The 22,592-nt window shown below is 37.7% G+C and overlaps 1 protein-coding gene and 4 non-coding genes across 5 annotated transcripts; 4 read left to right on the forward strand and 1 right to left on the reverse strand.

Moving 5' to 3' along the window:
* The first annotated feature begins 2,378 nt into the window (after window positions 1-2,378).
* trnac-gca lies at window positions 2,379-2,450 on the forward strand. Its single transcript has one exon. It is a non-coding gene; the product is annotated as a tRNA-Cys (tRNA).
* Window positions 2,451-4,042: 1,592 nt separating this feature from the next.
* trnac-gca lies at window positions 4,043-4,114 on the forward strand. Its single transcript has one exon. It is a non-coding gene; the product is annotated as a tRNA-Cys (tRNA).
* Window positions 4,115-6,752: 2,638 nt separating this feature from the next.
* On the forward strand, window positions 6,753-6,824 carry trnac-gca. The gene has a single exon. It is a non-coding gene; the product is annotated as a tRNA-Cys (tRNA).
* A 2,099-nt stretch (window positions 6,825-8,923) lies between these two features.
* On the forward strand, window positions 8,924-8,995 carry trnac-gca. The gene has a single exon. It is a non-coding gene; the product is annotated as a tRNA-Cys (tRNA).
* Window positions 8,996-11,238: 2,243 nt separating this feature from the next.
* Window positions 11,239-17,708, reverse strand: arl5c (ADP-ribosylation factor-like 5C). Its single transcript, XM_017684589.2, has 6 exons — window positions 17,482-17,708; window positions 16,482-16,542; window positions 15,849-15,996; window positions 13,733-13,816; window positions 13,469-13,620; window positions 11,239-12,496 (listed from the first exon to the last, which is right to left on the reverse strand). Exons 1-6 carry the CDS (start codon window positions 17,525-17,527, stop codon window positions 12,448-12,450), a joined length of 540 nt encoding a protein of 179 aa, XP_017540078.1. The 5' UTR covers window positions 17,528-17,708; the 3' UTR covers window positions 11,239-12,447.
* Between the last annotated feature and the right edge of the window lie 4,884 nt (window positions 17,709-22,592).

Genomic DNA, 22,592 nt, shown 5'->3' on the forward strand with positions numbered 1-22,592 from the left:
TCATGCCGAACCAGCAACAGTTTGGTCTCTAAGTGTCCCTACTGTTCAGGTTGGTTTTTGGATGTCTTCCCTTTAGACTGGACAAGGAAATCATTGATTGTCTTCTGTACTTCAAAGATGGCCTATCCAATAGTAAGATAAATGGGAACATCCTGGTATTAAAGAGCAAAACCAACACTGGCTCTCATTTTTAAATGTGTTCAGAAATGCAGAGGAATAAAAATTGAAGAAGAAATCTATAGCTGGAAATGGATTTACAGAGTAAAAACTGAAGAGGCCAGGTGTCCCTAAATAAAGATGTTTGTAATAGTGTACTTACATTATAGTCCTTTAGAAAATTTTGATTACAAAATATCATAAAACATAATGTATCATAATATATTCTTTATGCCATATCACCTTTACATAGAAGTGAAAATGAAGATTAAAATGTGTAAGATTTAAAGCTGCAGACGTTCTATCGGTAGCTAGTGCATTTTTTTTTTGTTCCTGGATATGAAATGTTTGGAGGTGGGTAGTTAAGAATAATTTACTCAGGATTCAGCTCAAAGGTTTAAATGGAGTTAGAAAATAACTTAAATATGGGGGAAAGACTGCCTGAAACTCTTTGTTATTCCTATTTTAAATCCTGTAAAATATCCTTTTGTCTTCATCTATGACAAGATTTCACACTGACCAAGCTTTGCGCCTCTCACCAGCCTAGCATTGCTTCACCATGGACTCCATCTTCATCACCTCCGACGATGACCTCTTCCCTGTAATTCAGTGACCTTCCTCCCTGGTTTCTCTGCACCCCATGCTGACATCTTGCACTGAGCCCTAGACACTCCACGCTGGAAATAACAACATAACTTTTAAGGCTGTCTTTAAAAATATTTAGCTACCCACCCAACACTCAACCTGCCTGTAAAAAGAAAATCAACTACCTTACCCAGGTAAAATGTTAACTCATAAGACAGCCAAAACGTTAAAACAGAGGGAAAATTAATCCTGTTTACTAGTGTAGTTAGTTACGTTAGTCGCTTTATTTATATTTTGTTGGCTGGGTTAGGATGTCTGTTTTGTGGCTAAGCGCATTAGCTAAGTTAGCTACCGTGAGCTAGCTAGTGGGTTAACATTAGCAATTTGGTTCTTGATAGCAAGCCAGCTAGCTAGCGCTAGTTATCACAGACATCTTGCCTTGGTCTGGGCGGTAAAGTCTTCTCTTCTTTTCAACTTGGTGATCATATCCAAGCCTACGTCAGGATATGGATTTGTAAGGGTTTCGTTTTTCCACGAAATGGAAGGCCCAAATAAATAATAATAATAAATAATTTGGGTTCAGTGCCGTTAGCTAGGCTCTTTTGGCACCTTGTTTTTTTTCTTTTGGCAGTTTCGCATCTTGTGCAATGCAAACTGCCTGAGACACTGACATTCTTATCTGTGCTTGCTTTTGTGTTCGTAACCTTGTTTGAGATTTCGAGAGCTGTAGCGACCCCCTCTGACAGCACATACTGCTCCTGTTCTTCTGAGACAATTCACTGGCACCTTAATTACTCTCGGAGAACATCCCACTGCCGAATGCCTTTGAGAATAGAAGACCATGGACAGTGCCTCATACACGTCAGTGACTCACTCAGCCAATGAGCTGATCAGCTCACCAACCAATCAACATTCACTAGCAGTAAAGCTAACCAATCAGCACTCAATAGTAGTAACGATAACGTCCTACCGCCCTAGGCTGTGGGCTGCAGTAAAACAGGAAAAGGTTGGTAGGTTTGAATGGAACACATCCTTATACTTTCCAAGATTAAATGAAGCACAGATAGTCCGTAAACATGTAGTGTTTTGCAGTTATGTTTTGATATAACAGAAAAGCGCACAGGTTCCCCCTAAACCGATTGTGAATCACGTTTGTGAAAGAGAATCTCGAAAACTCAACTAACAACAATCAAACGGTCTTTAACGACTGAAGGGTCCGCAGTGAAACGCCCTCTTCTCCAGCACCGGCTTTTACAAACAGTGACGAATAAAGAGCAGAAAACCTGACTTACCCCTTAACTCACGGCACAACTCTCTTGTGTTGGATGTCACATCAAATCACATCTAATTACTTTGTTTTAGGTCTCAACGACTGAATCATGCAGATATTGTGAAAAATCGGTGAAATTCCCACTGGAGACTCCGATAATTTCCTTATCTGCTTAGATGATGTCCTGAGTAAATTAGCTTAGTTGTAAATATATTTGTAATCAACATGAGTAAAGAAATAGGTGGATACAGGCTACTATACTGGAGTTATTTCGGTTCACTGACAATAACCAGAACCAGAGCATCGTGAAGTATAACCCATCGCTCTCGTAGATACAAAAAGGTCAGAAAACCCCTTCTCGCCACCAGGGGGTATAGCTCAGTGGTAGAGCATTTGACTGCAGATCAAGAGGTCCCCGGTTCAAATCCGGGTGCCCCCTCTTTTGATCAAAGTTCAGTTAATTTTTTAACAAGTAAACAATGCGGTAACAGAATTCAGAATGAAATATTAATTCTGATCTCATTACAATACAGTATATAACGAATTCAACGTGTAGGCAGTCAAACATTATTGCCTCGACAGTTTGACAAAGCATACTGCATCCTCAGAATGTTCATTAAGTAAATAAAAGAAAAAAAACATTTATGTTTAAATAATAGTTAGTAGCCTACTTACATAAAACCATGATGTTATAACAATAAATAATAAAATGAAGGTTTGGGGGGCACTGCTGTGGACTTGAACAATATATCGTAATAAGGACACCACTCACCCTGGACATAAGATGTTTTTGTTTTTTTTAAGATAAGATAAGATAAGATAAGATAAGATAAGATAAGATAAGATAAGAGAGCTTTATTGTCATTCACATCACATGTGGTACATGAGGTTGAACGAAACATTGTACTCACGGTCCAGTCAACCCCCAAAGTGACAAACAATAAACAATAAATAGAAGGTGCATAAAGGTGCAAAAAGGGCAGGACAGATAACAGCAGCATGGACCACAGCAGTATGAGTATGAGGTAGAAGGTGTACATCTTAATAGTGGTAATGTATAAAGTGACATGTGTAGGCATGTGTTGTTTATGTCTGTGCTGTCAATTCTAGATATGCTAAATGGTTTTTCTTTGTTTTTAAACAATGGAAATAAAGAAATAAAGATTATCTATCTATCTATCTATCTATCTATCTATCTATCTATCTATCTATTGAATATTATTTAACACATAAAGCAACATAAAGCAACCTATTTACATTTGATCTCAATAAAACATAAACTTTTATTTACCAAGTTCATTTTTTATGCTGAAACATAAGATTATGTGGACTTTCAGCTGATCTTCAGGTTCTTATAGATTAAGGGTCCAGCCACAGCCAACAGTCAGCTTGGTGTGTGAGTGGAACTCTAGGACCAGCTACATGCACAAAGCCTTGCAAAAGCATTCAGCCCCCTTAAAATCATCAGACTCATCTGGATTATAAATGACTTTTTGGTATTCTGTGCTATATTTACATTGCCAATGATGTTTTCTTATGACATAGCATGTAGCAACATTACATGAAGTTTTCCTTTTATTATTTTTTTTAAGTCTTCATGCCTAAACCATAAGAGTATCACATTGTTAGAGGGGAACAGTCACAGTAAAGCTTATCAGGTGCACATGGGAAGTGCAATGTCCAGTAGCAGATTGGTTGCATGGTCATCTGAACAGGGACTTGAACCCTGGACCCTCATAAAAGCCAAAGCGCTACCAACTGAGCTATCTGAGTTCTGACTGGTCTGTTTGTATGGCCACTTAAGGATTTCAAGGTGTACAAGAGAACCATTTCAAATACTCAGGTTGACAACCATTTACACCTGGTCACTTTATACGTCTTGAGTATTAGGATTATATCTGGATAAGGCAAGGAAAATTTTTGATGCCCCCTGAAATCTTGATGCCCCTAGACACAAAAGCCATAAGCCAGGGGAAAAGTTGCCAAAGGAAGTGAACCATGAGTACCTCCGCAGTGAGCACTTTGTCAGATGGGGGTATAGCTCAGTGGTAGAGCATTTGACTGCAGATCAAGAGGTCCCCGGTTCAAATCCGGGTGCCCCCTTTATTAAGAAATTTACTAAAGTGGCAAATTTATTGGTAGTAACATGGTGTTAAATAATGTCTGTATAGTGGTTGTGATGTTTCTAATGTTGTTGCATACAGAGACAGAGTCTTGCGAAACCGCTTCAACACTGAAGAACTCCAGTGTCAAATTGTATCAGGTGTAATGACGTCCTGCTATTGTGTAAAGCTAGTAGTGGCTTAAATGCTCCATTTCAGATTGTTATTAGTAATTTTAATGTCTGCTTTTGACTGTTTCTGCTATAACACATTTTCCCATGAACTTACTTTATACTGCGCAAAGAGTGACGCCCTGCTAAACAAACAAAAATGTACTTGTATGGCTGTGGAGAAAACACTCTTGTTCAATCAGGTGGCAGTGGCTAAGCAAAATTAACCCATTGCTTTAAAATGATTGGCCACATTTTATTCTACAGAAAACTTCACCAGGTTTATTAAACATAACCTACTAATACATTTGAGCTACTAATTTCAAATCCATCTTATGTTGAAATATTAAATGTTAAGTGAACATAAAGAACAAAGACCAGTTGTGGTGAGGATCCCAAAAGTGGTTCTATAATTGATAATTGCATTATCATATATACACATACTTCTAATATAATGTAATACAATTAAAATGTATATAATGCAATTATAATTTAAAGTGAAGATTAAAGATTTCAATTCATTATGTGTTTAAATCGAATGGAAAATCTTTATTAACCTCGAATTTGAAAGCCATTAAGGTCGCATGACCATGAATTGGATACATATCAGATCTAAAACCACATATGGGGACCTGTTGCTTCAAATACATGTAATGCTACTTGTCCATAGTAAAAAGCAGAGTTCTATGCTAGTTCTACTCTCCACTATAAGCCAGGTCTCAACAGACCTAACATTTTTGTTCACTTGATTCCTTTTTTAAATTAATGTAATCTATTTATTTCTACTGTTGCCTCACAGCAAGGAGGGCCTGGGTTTGAGTCCCTGGCTGGCCGACCAAGGTCCTTTCTGTGTGAAGTTTGCATGTTCTCCCCGTGTCTGCATGGCTTTCCTCCAGGTTCTCTGGTTTCCTCCCACAGTCCAAAGACATGCAGTCAGGCCAGTTGGACATGCTAAATTGCCCCTGTGTGTGAGTGAATGTGTCTGTCTGTCTGTCTGCGTTGCGATGGACTGGGGACCTGTTCTGGGTGTATCCAGCCTTTCACCCAATGACAGCTGGGATAGGCTCCAGCACCCCCTGTGCCCCAGAAGGATTTATTTCTAATTAGATTTTGCCCCTTTTCAAGCAATAAACTCCAGCTCAATATTCATTTGAGCATTAAATCTTTTCAGCTGACCATTAGGCAGTTGTGAAGGCCAGACAGAAGTCTGAGAGAACATAGACAAAGACCAGGACTTCTGGAGAAATGTTCTTTGGACAGATGAGTCTAAAACTGAATTATTCAGACACCATAACAGAAGGCTTGTTTAGTATAAACCAAACACAGCAAAGAACCTTATACCAACTGTGAAATATGGAGGTGGAAGTGTCGTGGATTGGGGATGCTTTGCTGCAGCAGGACCTGCCTACTCCCCATCATAGAATCCACCAAGAATGAGGAGTGGGCCAAACTTTCCTCAGACAGATATCAGAGACTGGTAGATGGGGCAAGAAAAGTCTCACTGAAGTTATTTCAGCCAAATGTGTCCTAACCTTTTCCCAGTTAGAATACACTTTTTGTTAATATGTTTTGTTTGATTAGTAAAGCAAGGTTCATTTTTGTTGTTTACCTGCAATTGAATCACTTTGTTTTCCCAAGATAAATAAAAACAAAATTAGACATCAATATGTGAATGTTTCTTAATAAAGACTTGACTATTTAATGGGCTGTCCTAACGTTTCACATGACTGTGTTGAGCTCTGTACTTAAGCATTATTTAGGAAGATTTGTACTTTGCTCATATCGTTAAAATTGATTACTTGTTCTTTTACTCAATTACATTATTTAAATAAAAACATACCTTCTATATTTACATCCACTCTATATTTACATTTCATACAAAATATTTATTAAATATTAAATAATGTTTTAAATGTTTTTGCAAAAGTTCTATCTCCTAATCAGCAAACCACACATCAACTTTTTGCGCCATGAAAGGGTTCTTCAGATTGATGGAGAATGTGCTTAAGATGCAACAATAACAGTCTTTTTGATGCTATGTGGAGCTCTTTTTAAAAAGATTATATTAAAAAACATCTATAGCAACAGGTTCTTTAGTGTGCATTGTTCTATACAGAACCATTTTCTTTAATAAAAAACCCTTGAAGAACCATCATTTTTAAAAGTGTATGTGTTAAACTTAAATGTAGATTCTTTTTACTGTCTTCATATTCCTTTGCCATTTAAGACATTTAGCAATTAAATAGCCATCTGTTGTCATAGAATATATGACATAAAGGTACACCATTGAAAGTTCAAAGGTTTGGAAGTGATGTTTTGCACCATATAAAACCAATTTGGTTCTATATATTTATAAAATATATATTATAAAACCATCTTACAGCAATCCAGCCAAACCCTGTTTATGTGGGTGCCTAAGAGCATGACAGCTCACAAATCTCTGCAGAAGCAATGTGTAGCTCTTTGACAGGGGGTATAGCTCAGTGGTAGAGCATTTGACTGCAGATCAAGAGGTCCCCGGTTCAAATCCGGGTGCCCCCTTCCACCTGACCCGCAGGTGGGTAAGGGTTTATATATTAATTGTAGTGAGGTGAAATACAGCACTAATCCTGCTCAGTTTGCATATAAGGTCTTTTAATGATCTGACATGCAGTGGCAGAAGCCCTCAAAACAACAGTAAGAATGGAAAAACTCCACTATTAAATTTGATCTATTGGGTGTAAGAACATCCTGCTAGATTACACACTGATTTAAAAATCACACACAGTGTCTAAATACACACATTCATGCAGTTAAAAGTAAATGTGGTCTGCATTTGACACTTTTTTCTGGGACATATTTTGACAAAAGAGCTTTACATTATGCTGTGTGGAGAGTGACACCCAGCTGTGTAAACAAAAAGTATGCTCACCTTTGAGCATTTGCATGCATAAATGTGTTTTGAAATGGTGAAATGGTTAAATGCATGGGGAAAAAATAAGTGTTGCAGATGGTTCTTTAAATATTTTTTTTGAAAATGGATTTATATCGCACCAAAAAGTATTCGGCTCAAGCTTGTAACAGTAGAAAAATCCTTTTTGGTGCGCAAACAAAGTGGGAATATAAAGTAACTTTTGTTTCATTTATTCAAATAATTCAAACTATATGCTGTTTTGCTTTACTGATACATGATCTATCTGTTACATCCATTCTGTCTAATTAATTATTAATAATACTTTTTTATTAATATTTTTATTTATACAGCACATTTCATGCCAGTGGCAGCTCAAAGTGCTTTACAGACAGTTGATACATCATAGTTAGAAGAGATCATTAGTATTTAATTAGAATTAGAAGAAAATGAAAAAGATTACATTACAAGATAAACACCATGAGACGTTCAGTTTTAATTACTTGCTAACTTAAAGAGATACGTTTTTAGATGCTTCTTAAAAGTGAGCACTGAGCTTGACTTCTAATTAAAGGTGGAATTGAGTTCCACAGTTTAGAAGAAGTTTACAGAGGGCATTTGTAGAAGGCCACTATCTGCAGATCTTAGGTTACATGCCAGAACATAAACAAACAGACACTCTGTGATGCAAGCAGGTTCTAGGTTGTTTTGATAATATAATACCATCTATAGCATCTCACACTAGCTAATAGGTTGCCAAGTCTGACACTAAAAGCAGTACCAGTTGTGAGGTGGTTTAGCTTGGTAAATAAGCAATAAGTAAGTAGATAAGTAAAGTTGCATGAATAATATGTATGAGGTGAAGATGCAGTGATGTATTGTCACATCCAATGAATCATCTAAAAGCACCCAAGCAGAAACACACAAACCGAGTGACTATGCACTGTAAACGATAGTTCAATACTGTATATTAGTAGTTGTGCAATATGTAAAGATGCAAAAACAAAGTAGCATTGCATAATGATATGAGTATAATGACAGTAATGTTCAGCTGGTGCTCAATGAGCCTGTCCTGCTAGTGTTTCAGTATACAATAATGTCCTGGCACACTGACAAGGTGTTGTACAGTGTGATCGCTGTTGGCACAAACAATCTCCTGTACTATTCCTTATTAAAGCAGAGCTGAATTAGTCTGTTGCTGAAAGGGCCCTGCTCTCTGACCAGTCTGTATTGTCCAGAATAACACTGAGTTTGTTAACTGACTTCCTTGCCACCATCACCACAAAACAAATGCTATGGCATGTTGTAAAGGTTGTTTTAGAGGTGTCCTAGGGATAGTTACAATTGCTGGTTTATGAAGGACCAACTGGGTGAACTAATTTGCTACAGTGCCAACCTAAGGCAGACCAGTGCTGCATCTCTAGTTAGTTAGAATACCAAATACAGATTGTGGGTGAAGCTGCAACAGTATTTAAGCAAGTATTTTTTCTCTAACAGACAACGTTTATTTTCAGGGACCCTCCAGGACCCTCCAGGAACCCCTATATTTTGCACAGTGAACGTGGGGAATGATCTTGGTCAGCAGTGCAACAAAACACAACGTGCAATTATGTATTTTGAGCTAAAAAGTGGGAAAATCATTAAATCATTTCCGATTTACACATGAGAAACAATAAAGAAGGATAATCTAAAATCTCAAGTCTGCCCTGTGACCGCCTGGTGACCTGTCCAGGGTGTTTCAGTTTCAAGTGGGGGTATAGCTCAGTGGTAGAGCATTTGACTGCAGATCAAGAGGTCCCTGGTTCAAATCCAGGTGCCCCCTTCAGCCTGACATTCTTTTCATGTGGTGAAAGGTTTATTTGTGGGTTGTAGTGAGGTGAAATATGGGACTACGCCTGCTCAATTTGCTCTTTGGTCTTCTAATGATTTGGCAAGCACTGGCAAAACCCACAGAACAACACTGAAAATAAATAACCCTAGTATCATGTTTGATCTGTCAGGTATAATAACATCCTGCTAGGTCAACCATTGATTTTAAAATCACTTAAGGGTTTAAAGACTAAAATTCACACAGTTAACACTAAATTTGATCTCTGCATTTTACTGTTTTTGAAACAGCTTGAAACTATATATGTAGCCACAAGTGGCACCAGGAAGACATTGAGGAGTAAAGAAGTGGCCCCTGGTAGTAGAAGGCAGCAGATCTTTAGATTTTTAAGAAAGATCTCCTTTTCCTATGATTAAGATCACTAAGTAATACATCTGCTACAATCTACATAACTCATATTAACATCCATGACAGGGATTCGACCCTAGAGTTCAAAGGCTGTGGCTCTCATGGTGAGCAACAAGACATCTGTGGCACAACTGCAGTTTTTGAAACAATTTATTGAAAGGAAGTAACAAGGAACCATTTCAGGACAAAGTAGCAACATGAACAAACTTCATGTTTCTGGATAAGAAAGGCAGCAAATTGTTGGATTGTAAAGAAAGACCCTTCAAGCAATTTTTTGGGAATTAGTTCCCACCTTGCAATTATTGTGACTACTTTGTATATTTGTATAACCTTGTCAAATTTGGTTATATTCAGACAATTATTGACATATTAATTATTAACATTTAAGGCAGTTAATCTTATAATTTGAAATAATTGACATGTTGTTATTTTATTTCACAGAAATAATTACATTTTAGATTTTTGGCAGTAAATTGAAAATTTTAAGAGCTAACAGAGGCAGGATCAAGCCAAATGTCACATGTTCCCTTATCTAATTAATATCAATATACAAACCAATTCTGGTCACAGTCAGAGCATAGCTGATAAATGTATGGTCCCCTGTTTTAGAATAGGCCAGACTGAACTGATTATTCCAAGACTTGCAATAATATTGTGCTTAAAAGGCAAGATTTTAAAAATAATTATTGATCTTGAGACTTTGACAGTTGTTTTGAAAGTTTGAGATGATGCAAAAAGATTTCAGAAAGCTGCTGTTTTCAAACTCTGATAATTTACAGAAAAACAAAGTTTTTAAAAGACTTGAATTTGTCAGGCACAGTGGAAAGCAAAAAGAAAAAAAAACAAAAAATGGTCTTGATCTAAAGACATACAGTAAAGCTTTCCACTGATAGTATATTTTGTAGTAGTTCAACGTTGACATTTGCAGTTACTGATTTGGCTCCCTTTGGTGGCCAGAGAAATATAAAACACCTCTTGCTCTAATTAAAATGTATTGAAATCAAATGATATGATTTCCTGTACAGTTAAGCAAACTACACATATTTGCAAGGTGTTAATTCTCATTAAGATGCATAATTTGAAACAATAGTCATGTCTTTATTTTAATCAAAGACAGCAATAATTACATATTAGATTGGAGTCAGTACATTGAGCATTGTAATAGCCAACTTAAGGCAATTCAAACCAAATGTCATACATTTTCTCAGCTAATTATTTTCAATATCTATATCAATTTTGGTCACAATCAGTGACAGATTTGTGGTCCCTTGTTTTTGAATAGGATGGGTCGAATTGATTGATCCATATCTTGCAATAAAATTGTGCTCAAAAGGAAAGATTTTTGAAATAATTGTTGATTTTGAGACTTTGACGGTTATTTAGAGACCAAGTTTGAGATGTTGCAAAAACATTTCAGCACACTGCATGAAAACATCATCAAACTCTGATGATTTACAGAAAAACAAGATAGTTTTTAAAAGACTTGTATATGGTTGCTGTCGAATCAAAACCTGTAACTTTGCAGGAGAAAGAAAAAACATACTTTATTTTTAATGTAAGTCGATGGAACCAGACATCTTTTCACGTTATCTTTTCACATCATTTACACACAGTGTAAAAGGAAATAGGCTTTTTCAGATTATGTCAAAAAATTAAAAATGACAAAAATGGAGATACAAGGTTTGTTCAGACAGCAGCGATATACAAAACTGCCTGGCTCGGTGGAATACATAAAAATCAGAAAGTTCCTCTGCCACAAGATCGATGTTGCAAAGACTATTACCATAAGTATGTTTGAAATCATAATTTGCATTTAATGTTGATGCTTCCTCTGCTGGGCAGAAAAGATATTACCCTTATTAATTATGTGGCCATCCTGGGTTTACGTCAAATTTCCACATTTTTGGAACATAGATGTAATTGCAATGTTTTAGATGTTAATAAGATGTGTAATTTGAAACCATTATCTTTTCTTTATTTCATTCATAAAAGAATATGACATTTTAATAATTACGCACTAGTTTAAGTATTTGTATGTATGGTGCTTATGACAATCAATTTAAATGAAACTTTGAATGCTTCCTCAGAAAATAGTAGTGTACAAGTTTACCCCGATTTATCAGAATCACCTAAAAACTGAAGAATCTATAGCCTCCTAAGTCAGAAAAGGTCAGGCCAAACAGATTCATTGGTGTCTTATTGGCTGTTCTTTGCAAAAAGTCAAGGTTTTTTTGATCATTTATTTATGACTCCACAGATTGTTTTAAGACCAAAACTGAAACAATTCAATGTTACATCGAGATAAAAGTTTGCTATCTCTTAGTTATGTATAAATGGACAGACTAAAGAAACTATCACTTATGCACTTTATCAATAAGAAGCATTTCCAAAGTGACAACATTTTTTCAATAACTTTTATTTGTATAAAAATGTGAAAAAAAAAGAAAACATAACCTGAATAATTGGCCTGCTTTCAGAATTACAATACTTCTTTCATTACAGCATGCACAGGATTTATATTTGTCCAACAGAAACAAATAAGGTCCATTTAAATATTTCAAGTAATTCCTTAGTAGCTTAAAGGCTGAGCACCTCTCTGAACAACCATATGACTAGATTCCACCCACGAATAGGCTGTCTTTAGGCAGTGACCCTTGCTCCCAGCAACTGTGGTGCCACAGGCCAGAAGACACTGTTCAATCGGAGTTCAGCATATCAGAGCAGAATTCTCCTGCCCTGATCAACACAGATCGTTTGCAGTGTAAACAGTATGGACCTCTAAAACGGAGTCACATAATACACACACACACGCAAGTGGATATACACACACACATGCCCATGTGGCCACTTATATGTCCAAAGTTTTATCCTCTCCTGGGAAGAAAGCTTGTGGCATTTGGTGCCTCCAGTCTGTTGTGTTTGAAGGGGGCTCTGAGTTGTTTCCACTCCAGACTGATGCACTGTGGGCTAGGCAAGGGCAAAGGCAGGCCTGGCTTATTCTCTCTGGCTCCAGAAAGTAATGACAAATCATTGCTGGACTAGTTTGCCAACACCCGAGAATGCATCCAGTCCAAACTCGCTGGTAAACTAGAGAGGGGAGAAGATGAAAGTGGATTGAGTAAAGGACGTTTGAAGTACAACATTACAACAACTGAATGTGTTATCCTTTTCAAAAGGAATAAAACGTATCACAGCTGGTTGCAATACGTAAATAATCCCTCTTGCCAATCACAGTGTTTTTTCACTGGATGTGAGCATCTTGTCCAAACACGACAATTACAGGTGAATGTTTCTATTGGTGTTGTGATAAATCAAGATATTCATGTAATCCAGCAAATGAAATGCAGACCAGTCTTTAACACTGTCACCTTACTGATTCACCAGTGCTTTTTTTTAATTACACCATAGAACGCTTGTGTCCAAATGCAGCCATGATGTTATTTGTGATAATACAAAATGAGTGTTTATTGCTTTTATACAAAGCTCTGCAAAATAAAGAAAAAATAAAGAGAACAAGCCCAATTGTTATTTAATGTTGGCAGTAGCAATCCTTCACGTTAAAGATAGCGACATAAAACTGTGACAATATTAGGTTCAGCTCAGTTTTTTCAATATTTGCCAGATTATCCGGAATGATTTTGTCCCTGTCAGTCTGTATAGCATTTCGCAGCCTACCTTGTTTGAGTACTGCATTTTGTTTGTATATTGGTTTGGAAATCAAATGTTCATAAGGTATTCCTGCTGTCATTCTTTTCTTTAGAATCTGACTAAGCCGGATGCAGGTCAAATGTTATCTTACAGAAGTTATCTTTTTAAAACTATTTTCTGTACTTGTATGTGCTAAAGTAGAAACATAGTAACCAGTGCTCAGCTGAATGATATAGTTTTTGGGAAAACAACACAAAAATCACAAAAAACAGCACAGGTAGAATGCTTCTTGGCCAGTCAAGACTGTGCCATCAAAACTGACTGTTGTATAATGTCTCGCAAGGCATAATGGATTTGTAATACTGTTATTTTGTCGATATCATGCCTATTTTAAATATATTTAACACTCACCCCTCTCCAGTGAGTGCGCAACAGGCCTGGATGTGCCATGAGCGAGCTGTTAATGAACTAAGGGTAAGACTGCGGGAAATTTCTGCTGCTGTCATGCTGTCCTTCATGTCCTGCTTATTGGCCAACACCAGCACTGAGGCATTCTGCAGATCCTGAAGGTGGCACAGAAAAAGAGAGAGAGGGTTTTAGAATCCAAACACTGATGACCAATATGAAAAAATGTAAATGACAAGGACATGCAGGTGGACATGCATATGAACTCACTTCATGTGCAAGCATTCGATGAAGCTCTTCTTTGGTAAGAGTCAAACGCTCCCGATCTGTACTGTCAACCACAAGGATCACTATCTGCAAAATACAGAAATAGAGACAGTCGTTAAACACTCGGCCACTTAATATCAGCAATAAAACCATAATGACAGCAAAGAACAGTGGATGTAGAAATGAGACATGGCATATAGTCATGTAGCACAGTATAATAGCTTTTGTAGTTATATTGTACTTAGAGAATTATCCCGTATTATAAACTACAAAAATAATCATACATTTGGCGTTAACATAGCACTAAACATTTTCCATGCATATTAATTTCTCTGGATGGTGAGTTTAAAGCAAAATTCCACCAACTTTTAAAAATGTCTGCAAAATTAATTGTTAAGATGTAGTCATTCAGAGTGATTTGATTTGATTTCTTTACAATGGTAGTGATAGGAACCAGGGGTTGTGGTGACTACATCAGGAATTTGCACGTTTTCTGAAGGTTTATATGTAATGCTGAATGTCAATTGCATGTAACTGTAATGTGTAATTATATGTAATTGTAATGTCAATTGTGAAATAGTGGTACTGTATCTCTCTGCCGTGAATGAATTTTTAAAAATTATATGTTTTAGGTAAAGAACCATATCAAAAACTACTGTAAAACTATTGTCAAGCATCAGAGTCTTCATACCAGTGAACAGAAAACTTTCATAAAATAACTTTCTGTGAGGTAGCTCTAAGAGGCTCGTTCCTATCACTATCATGGCAGTGAACAAATCTGATATAGTTCATTTTTCTAGAATTGCAGAGTCACTGAATGACTATCTTCATTTTATGTCAACAAACATTTAGAAAAAACAGTGGAATTTCCCAGTTACACTGTATTAGTTTGTAGATATTTGGTGCAGATTTTTATAAAAGGGGACACATTTTTGTTTTTTTGGCTCTGTATGTCAGTGGGTTTATGTCTGGCATGTAAGCTTTCGTTTAAATGCATTTTCACTGCTTCGAGGAAGCAAATCATACATAAATTACCTCACTAAGGTACATGTCAGAGGATGTTTGTGTCAGAGGATGAAATATGAGGAAGTGAGTTTTTCTGCACTTCAAATATGTAGCTGCACATCCGTTTCATGTAATTATACCCTGACGTCTGTGACACACAAACATCATCTGATACTGATGCTTTGTCTGTCTGAAAGTGTTCCTGAAACTTCAGGCCTAAGTAGACGTGAGCTTGCACTCAGATGAGGTCTACAGAAATACCTACAACCAGCAGTCACTTATGAAGATAAGTGAGCTGGTTTCAGTGGCAGCCCAAGGCCTGGATCATGGACAGTTCATTTTCCTCCATACCTTTTTTCCCTATTAATCTGAGATCACTTGAGATTCTCACTCTCCATAAACTTGACAGGCTCAAAGTAAACTCAACAGGCTGCAATTTTTAACCAAACTGTAACCAGTTGGTTCTGTTCACATAGCTTTCTGCAAATTGCCACTGTCCAAACTTGTACTTCCACTTTTGTTTTCATAGAATTTAAAAATACCAGTTCCCTTTTAAACTGTGAACATTTCAACATGAATAGACACAACAGAACAAGGCTTTAATCCAACAGTAATGATATGGTGGTCTTTGAAAAGACCACAGTGTTTCTTATAAGCCTTCTAGTGTTTTTCTTCTCAGAACAAATCTCCCATTATCTACTCATTGTTCTACAAAAGCCATCCACCAGGCTTTGTTTTGCTAAGTGGGCCGTTTAGAAATACTCCTTCCACTATATAGCCATGATCATTCTGCTGCAAATACTCATGTTATTTAACAGCAATAAAACTCTCCATAAGCAAAAGCAACATTTAACACCAGATTTGTGTCCAAAAAGATTAAGTACAGAACCAAACATCACTGTTAAAATACTTTTAGAAATCACTGCAAATAAAAAGAATATAAAAAAACAAAAATGCACTCAGAAATGTTTGGGACAGAAGCTAAATGCACTCTTTTCACCATAAAAACCCCACCATGACTGCTGCTCATTCACTGAGATATAAACCATGTATGATCTTAGTTTCTTAAAAAGGTGTCTCCCTCTCCTATTTCCTACCATTGTTAGGCACACACCTCTGTATTGCAGTAGTAGGTGCTCCAGCTGGCTCTGAGGGTCTCCTGGCCCCCAATGTCCCAAACAAGGAAGCGTGTTTTTTTTACATTAATTTCCTCCACATTGCTGCCAATAGTGGGAGTGGTGTGCACAGCCTCTTTGGTCAAACTAGGGAGGAGGAGAAAGAGATTAATTGTACAATATCTGCGCCTGCATATACAATAGCTAAATGAATTGTGTCCAGCAGGAGGTGCTATAATACTGAGCCAATAAACACAGCAGCATTTTTCAAAAAAAGGCTTACTGCACTGATTATCAAGCCAGTCACCATCAGCTTTATTTGGGGTATTGCTTGCATCACAGACAACAATTCTGACAAATCTGATTTAGAATAACAGAAACACTGTAGACTCAAAACACATGTAACAGGAGCCAATGGTCAGGAGCATGAAGCTTAGAAGGATTTTAAAGGTTTTCTCCAAAGTTTGCTTCATGCTTTTTTCTGTTCTTTTACTAAGCACAGGGGATTTCTTCTCAGTTGTAGTCTGAATGCAAAATCAATTCCTTGCTTGGGACTGAAGCTGAAATATGTATGGTTTGAATAAAATTTGGACCTCCAACATCATGCAGATTTAAACATCTGAGACACTTACAACTGGTAGAGAATTGTTGTCTTCCCAGCATTATCCAAACCCACAATGATCACTTTGTGCTCTGGAAGAGGAGGAGAGAGAAAAGTAAGCATGCATGATACAAAAAGTGACGGAAACTCATGTGTTTGCTTGTAGGCCTCCGAAACATGCTCATGCATGTTTAGCTGACTCAGTATTGTACAGCATAATTATGAGACACTATCTCATCTGAAGAAGAGACAACTGAACAGTTCTGCACTTTCAACCTGTTGACAGCATTTGGATTTACGTAACTGACCACAGCCTGAATTCTGCTGAGATGAGCAATAGAGAACATCCAGATATACAAATAATCTAGAACATCTAGATAGTTCTGTGTGGTCTGAGGGATTCGGCTGAGGGGAGCAAAATAAGGCCAGATCTCTCAACACAAACTAAAGGAATGGGTTACTTAAACAGATTACCTCTTACCCCAAACGTGTCCATCAACTAAGACATATCAGATGTCTGAAGTCTGCTTCTTTACTTTAGAAGTGAAAGTGATAAATATAGCTAAGTCTATCGCACTGAAAAGGACTTCCACTACTTCTTAGCTACACTAGCATCGTAGCTCCACTGTAAAACTAAAAAAGCAAACATGTCTCAGGTGATCAACTACATTTAAGGCAAAGGTAAAATTTTGTTAATTTGATTTTTCAGTGAACAATTCTTTAAGTCTACGGCTGGAAATAAAGGGGTTCTATTGATCATTCAAATCGTCACTACCTGTCCAAAACTAGAAATAATCAGTATGGAAACTATCATTCAACATTAAACGTCTCCCTGCAGCAAAATCGATGAAGCTGACTGAGACAAAGATATAAAACGCATGAGCTGGCCTCTAAATTTAAGGTCAAAGTTGTTTAATTGTAGTGGGCTACTAAAAGGACAGCACAGTGAAGACTGCCAGCACCTGCACAACAAAAAGCTTAATTTATACAAATTACTAAGTTATAACAAAGTAATAACAGTCGTGTCTTACCTCTGTCACCGAACACAGCCATCAGTCTGGTAAAAAGTAGTCCCATTATTTTAAAAGGCGTCGATTACGATTCAGTAAACAGCGGAGTTTTTCCCTAAACCTACGTTACGTTGTGTCGCTGATAAGGCGCAGGTCTTCGGCGATTTGCCTTTAATTAACGTTACTTTCCTCCTGCTAAGCTAACGAGGCCGAGGCCACAATATGAGATGAATGATTTCTTCAAGCGCGGAGGGCTATAGGGGAGTGGGGGCGGGGCGCAATGTGCTGGAACGTGACGTACTGGTGACGCATTCAAGAAAGTGCGTGGAAACAATCAGCCTGATTGGCCAGCTGCGGATATGACGTAAGTTTCGTCGTTTAAATGCTTACAACCGGCGTTCCTAATATGGTCATCAGAGCAGAAGTTGATTTTGTTGTCGTCCTCGCCTGGGGTTTCCAGGTAGGGAGAATTCACAGTAATCAGAAAGATAGGAAGCGAAAGAGAAAAAGAGAGAGCTCAAGGAATTCCCGGGACTCTTGTAAACAGTTCAGTTAAAAAAAACAAGTCTGAATTCGATTCTAAGAATTTAACTTGAAGCTGTAGTGACAGTATTTTTGCAGTGAAATTTGTTACAGTAAGACTGCTTTTAAGAGATACTTATTAGGATTGTTAGAATATTGTGGGATGTTTTTAAACACAATTATTTACTGCAATTAAGATTGTTGTAGAATATTGATAAACTCTGCCTGTGTGCAGGGATGAATTACCAACCAGCCTAGTGGGGCTTTGGTGGGGCCTCAGGCCTTTGTGGTCTCGAAAAACACTCATTCCGGACCAAGCCTGACCAGGCCAAACATGTTACAGACTGAGGCCTTTGAAATGAAAACAATACTGTGGGACATATAAACATACTATATATACATATACATACATACATACATATATATATATCCCCGCGACCCTGACAGAGAGAAAACGGATGGATGGATATATATATATATATATATATATATATATATATATATATATATAAAAATGGTATGTTTATATGTTATTGTGATTATGAGCTTTGAAGCACGAATATAAAAATATTTATAAAAGTTGTACAATATTGATGTTGCAATGGATCACTGACAGGCCTTGCGGTCTCCAAAGACACTTGTGCTGATAGGCCCCAAGAAACCGGGATCCGTCCCTGCCTGTGTATAGTTGAATACATGGTGCCAAAAGCTTTGATTAGCTTCATGAGGAATCAGGAAATCTTTCAGCTGCAGGTCTAGAGTATGACACCCCTGGTTTTGCAGAAGCAGATGATTTCCGTGCAGTCGAGCCTCATTTACTCTTCCGTTTCCCCATTATGTAAGTAAGCGCACGAGTTTCGAGGTATGAGTCATCACATGTCTGAACGAAGAAAACATACACAGATCAGACCAAAGAGATACTGAAGCAAGATATGAAATTCACACATGCCCACTCAATAGAAGAGTTGTGAATGTATTTGTGTGGAAGTGTGTTTGTGGAATTTTGAGAAGCACAGAAAGAGCGAAAGAGTTTACACTAAGATAAAAATTTAAACCTCAGCACTACAACAACCCACGTCCCAGCCTGTTTTCTGTTCATGGTGACTCAAAAAAAGCTTTTAGACTCTAAAAAGCTTGAGCATTATTTTCACCTGATTGCTGTTTTTGCTTTTAAATTATGATTTCAGAACATTTGTTACGTGATACAGTAATTGGCCAAATGTAAGACTGTAAGACTACAGTGGGGCAAAAAGTATTTAGTCAGCTACTGATTGTGCAAGATCTCCTACTTAGAAAGATGAGAGAGGTCTGTAATCATAGGTACACTTCAACTATGAGAGACAAAATGAGAAAAAAATCCAGGAAATCACATTGTAGGATTTTTAAAGAATTTATTTGTAAATTATGGTGGAAAATAAATATTTGGTCACCCACAAACAAGCAAGATTTCTGGCTCTCACAGACCTGTAACTTCTTCTTTAAGAAGCTCTTCTGTCCTCCACTCATTACCTGTATTAATGGCACCTCTTTGACCTCGTTTTCTGTATAAAAGACACCTGTCCACAGCCTCAAACAGTTAGACTCCAAACTCAACCATGGCCAAGACCAAAGAGCTGTCGAAGGACACCAGGAAGAAAATTGTAGACCTGCACCAGGCTGGGAAGAGTGAATCTACAATAGGCAAGCAGGTTGGTGTGAAGAAATCTACTGTACGAGCAATTGTAAGAAAATGGAAGACATACAAGATCACTGCTAATCTCCCTTGATCTGGGGCCCCACACAAGATCTGATCGCGTGGGGTCATAATGATCATGAGAACAATGAGCAAAAATCCCAGAACTACACGGAGTGACCTGATGAATGACCTGCAGAGACCTGGGAACAAAGGCTACTATCAGTAACACACTACGCCGAGAGGGACTCAAATCCTGCAGTACCAGGTGTGTCGCCCTGCTTAAGCCAGTACATGTCCAGGCCTGTCTGAAGTTTGCCAGAGAGCATATGAATGATCCAGAAGAGGATTGGGAGGATATCATGTGGTCAGATGAAACCAAAACAGAACGTTTTGGTAAAAACTCAACTCGTCGTGTTTGGAGGAAGAAGAATGCTGAGTTGCATCCCAAGAACACCATACCTACTGTGAAGCATTGCAAACATCATGCAAACATCATGCTTTGGGGCTGTTTTTCTGCAAAGGGGACAGGACGACTGATCCGTGTTAAGGGAAGAATGAACGGGGCCATGTATCGTGAGATTTTGAGCCAAAACCTCTTTTCATCAGTGAGAACATTAAAGATGGAACGTGGCTGGGTCTTCCAGCATGACAATGATCCCAAACACACTGCTCAGGCAACGAAGGAGTGGCTCCGTAAAAAGCATTTCAAGGTCCTGGAGTGGCCTAGCCAGTCTCCAGACCTCAACCCCATAGAAAATTTGTGGAGGGAGTTGAAAGTCTGTGTTGCCCAGCGACAGCCCCAAAACATCATTGCTCTAGAGGAGATCTGCAGGAGGAATGGGCCAAAATACCAGCTACAGTGTGTGCAAACCTGGTGAAGACTTGACGTTTGACCTCTGTCATTGCCAACAAAGGTTATGTTACAGAGTATTGAGTTGAATTTTTGTTATTGACCAAATACTTATTTTCCACCATAATTTACAAATAAATTCTTTAAAAATCCTACAATGTGATTTCCTGGATTTTTTTTTCTCATTCGCTCATAGTTGAAGTGTATCTATGATGAAAATTACAGACCTCTCCCATCTTTTCAAGTAGGAGAACTTGCACAATCAGTGGCTGACTAAATACTTTTTGTCCCACTTAAGTGCTCCCTGCTAGAAAAAAAAGCATAAACATGCATTGCTGGTCACAGCACCATACGGTGTGTAACGCTGCTCTATGTGTTTTCATTGTGCCACACAGATGCAATTAATTGTGATTAGCTGATGGTATAAATCAGACAGACAGATCTCTCAATTCCCTTTGAGAACACCCTGATTACTCCATCTACAGAAGCTCGTAGTCTTGGGGTAGTTGTAGATGACCAGCTCTCTTTCACGGCTCATGTTGCTAACCTGACTCGGTCATGCAGATTTCTCCTTTACAACATCCGGAGAATTCGACCTTTTCTCTCTAGAGAGGCCACACAGGTACTCGTTCAGTCTTTAGTCATTTCTAGACTAGATTACTGTAACTCCCTTCTGGCTGGTCTTCCAATGCGTACCATCAGGCCCCTGCAACTGATCCAGAATGCTGCAGCTCGACTTGTCTTCAACCTTCCTAAATTCAGCCATGTCACTCCACTGCTGCGTTCCCTTCATTGGCTTCCTGTAGCAGCTCGCATCAGACATAAAACCCTGATGTTGGCCTACAAAGCCAAAAATCGTCCAGCTCCTTCCTACTTGAGATCAATGGTGAAAGCTAGATCCGTACCCAGAGACCTTCGTGCTTCAAGTACGGCTCGACTTGACCCACCATCTTGCAGATCACAAGGAAAACATGCCTCCAGACTGTTCTCTGTCCTGGCACCAAGGTGGTGGAATGAACTTCCCCTAAGTGTCCGAACAGCAGAATCACTTGCTGTCTTTAAACGACGTCTGAAGACACATCTCTTTACACTACACTTATCTAATCACAAACACTGTCTAAATTAAACACTGTCTATTAAAGATCTTCACCTCTTTTTATTCACTGTATTTTATTACAAACTTTTTTTTCAGCAGGTTTAGTGTTGTGTAGACTCTGTGTTGAGTTGTAGGTATTTTTCTACTTGTTGTATTGGTTTTAGGTCTCAATGCATAGATAACTTCAGGTAGCAATTTAGAGCAAAGCTCTTTAAAATTATGTCGACCTTTATTAACATGAGATATTCTGAAGTAATGACAAGCACTTTTGTAAGTCGCTCTGGATAAGAGCGTCTGCTAAATGCCATAAATGTAAATGTAAATGTAAACAGAGAAACCATGAGCTGAAGCTCTGGAATATGTGTAATTCTTTATCATTATACTGGAATCATTCATTTTTTTCTGCTCTTGTAACCAATCATAATTTAATTATTCTCCACCAGCCATGACATGGTTTACGGAAATCAAACTCACATAACTTGTTACATAAACAATGTCAAGTTTGAAGTGGTTTGATGTGAAATTGTGTGCTATAGAGAAAATCACTAACTGAGACCTCTTTACAATGATGGTGATTGAAACCAGAGACTGCAATGTTAACAGCATAAAATATAATCATTTTATTTGCTATCCAAAATGACTGGTGAAGTTTTTATATGTAATGTTGATAATAGTAGAATAGAGATAAATTAACAAAAAAGTTTTCTTTTGCCATAACACAGCATGTACAACTGTGCTGTGAGTGCATTAAACAAATTAACACCAGAAATCTGATCTTAAAACTATGAAGAAAACAAAACAATTTCTCAGGAGTCAGGCAGCACATTGGTAACCATTTCATGTAACAGCTGTATGTTAAGAAGATTCTAGAGGTATTAAACTCAGTAGTTTGACTGCGTAAGTTTTTCTAGTTTGTAGATTACATATCAAACCACTTTGAAGGACTGTTTACATCTTAAAGTTGGAATTATGCAGACATTTTGATTATT

This window comes from Pygocentrus nattereri, chromosome 14 (genome assembly GCF_015220715.1).
Source record: "Pygocentrus nattereri isolate fPygNat1 chromosome 14, fPygNat1.pri, whole genome shotgun sequence".
NCBI classification, from domain to species: Eukaryota; Metazoa; Chordata; class Actinopteri; order Characiformes; family Serrasalmidae; genus Pygocentrus; species Pygocentrus nattereri.

Coding starts and splice junctions, on each gene's coding strand:
- arl5c (XM_017684589.2), bottom strand. CDS start 17,527: ATGGGACTACTTTTTACCAGACTGATGGCTGTGTTCGGTGACAGAG. Junction 13,817..15,848: donor CCTACTACTGCAATACAGAG/GTGTGTGCCTAA, acceptor TGTATTTTGCAG/ATAGTGATCCTTGTGGTTGA. Junction 12,497..13,468: donor TGCGCACTCACTGGAGAGGG/GTGAGTGTTAAA, acceptor TCCCCTCTCTAG/TTTACCAGCGAGTTTGGACT.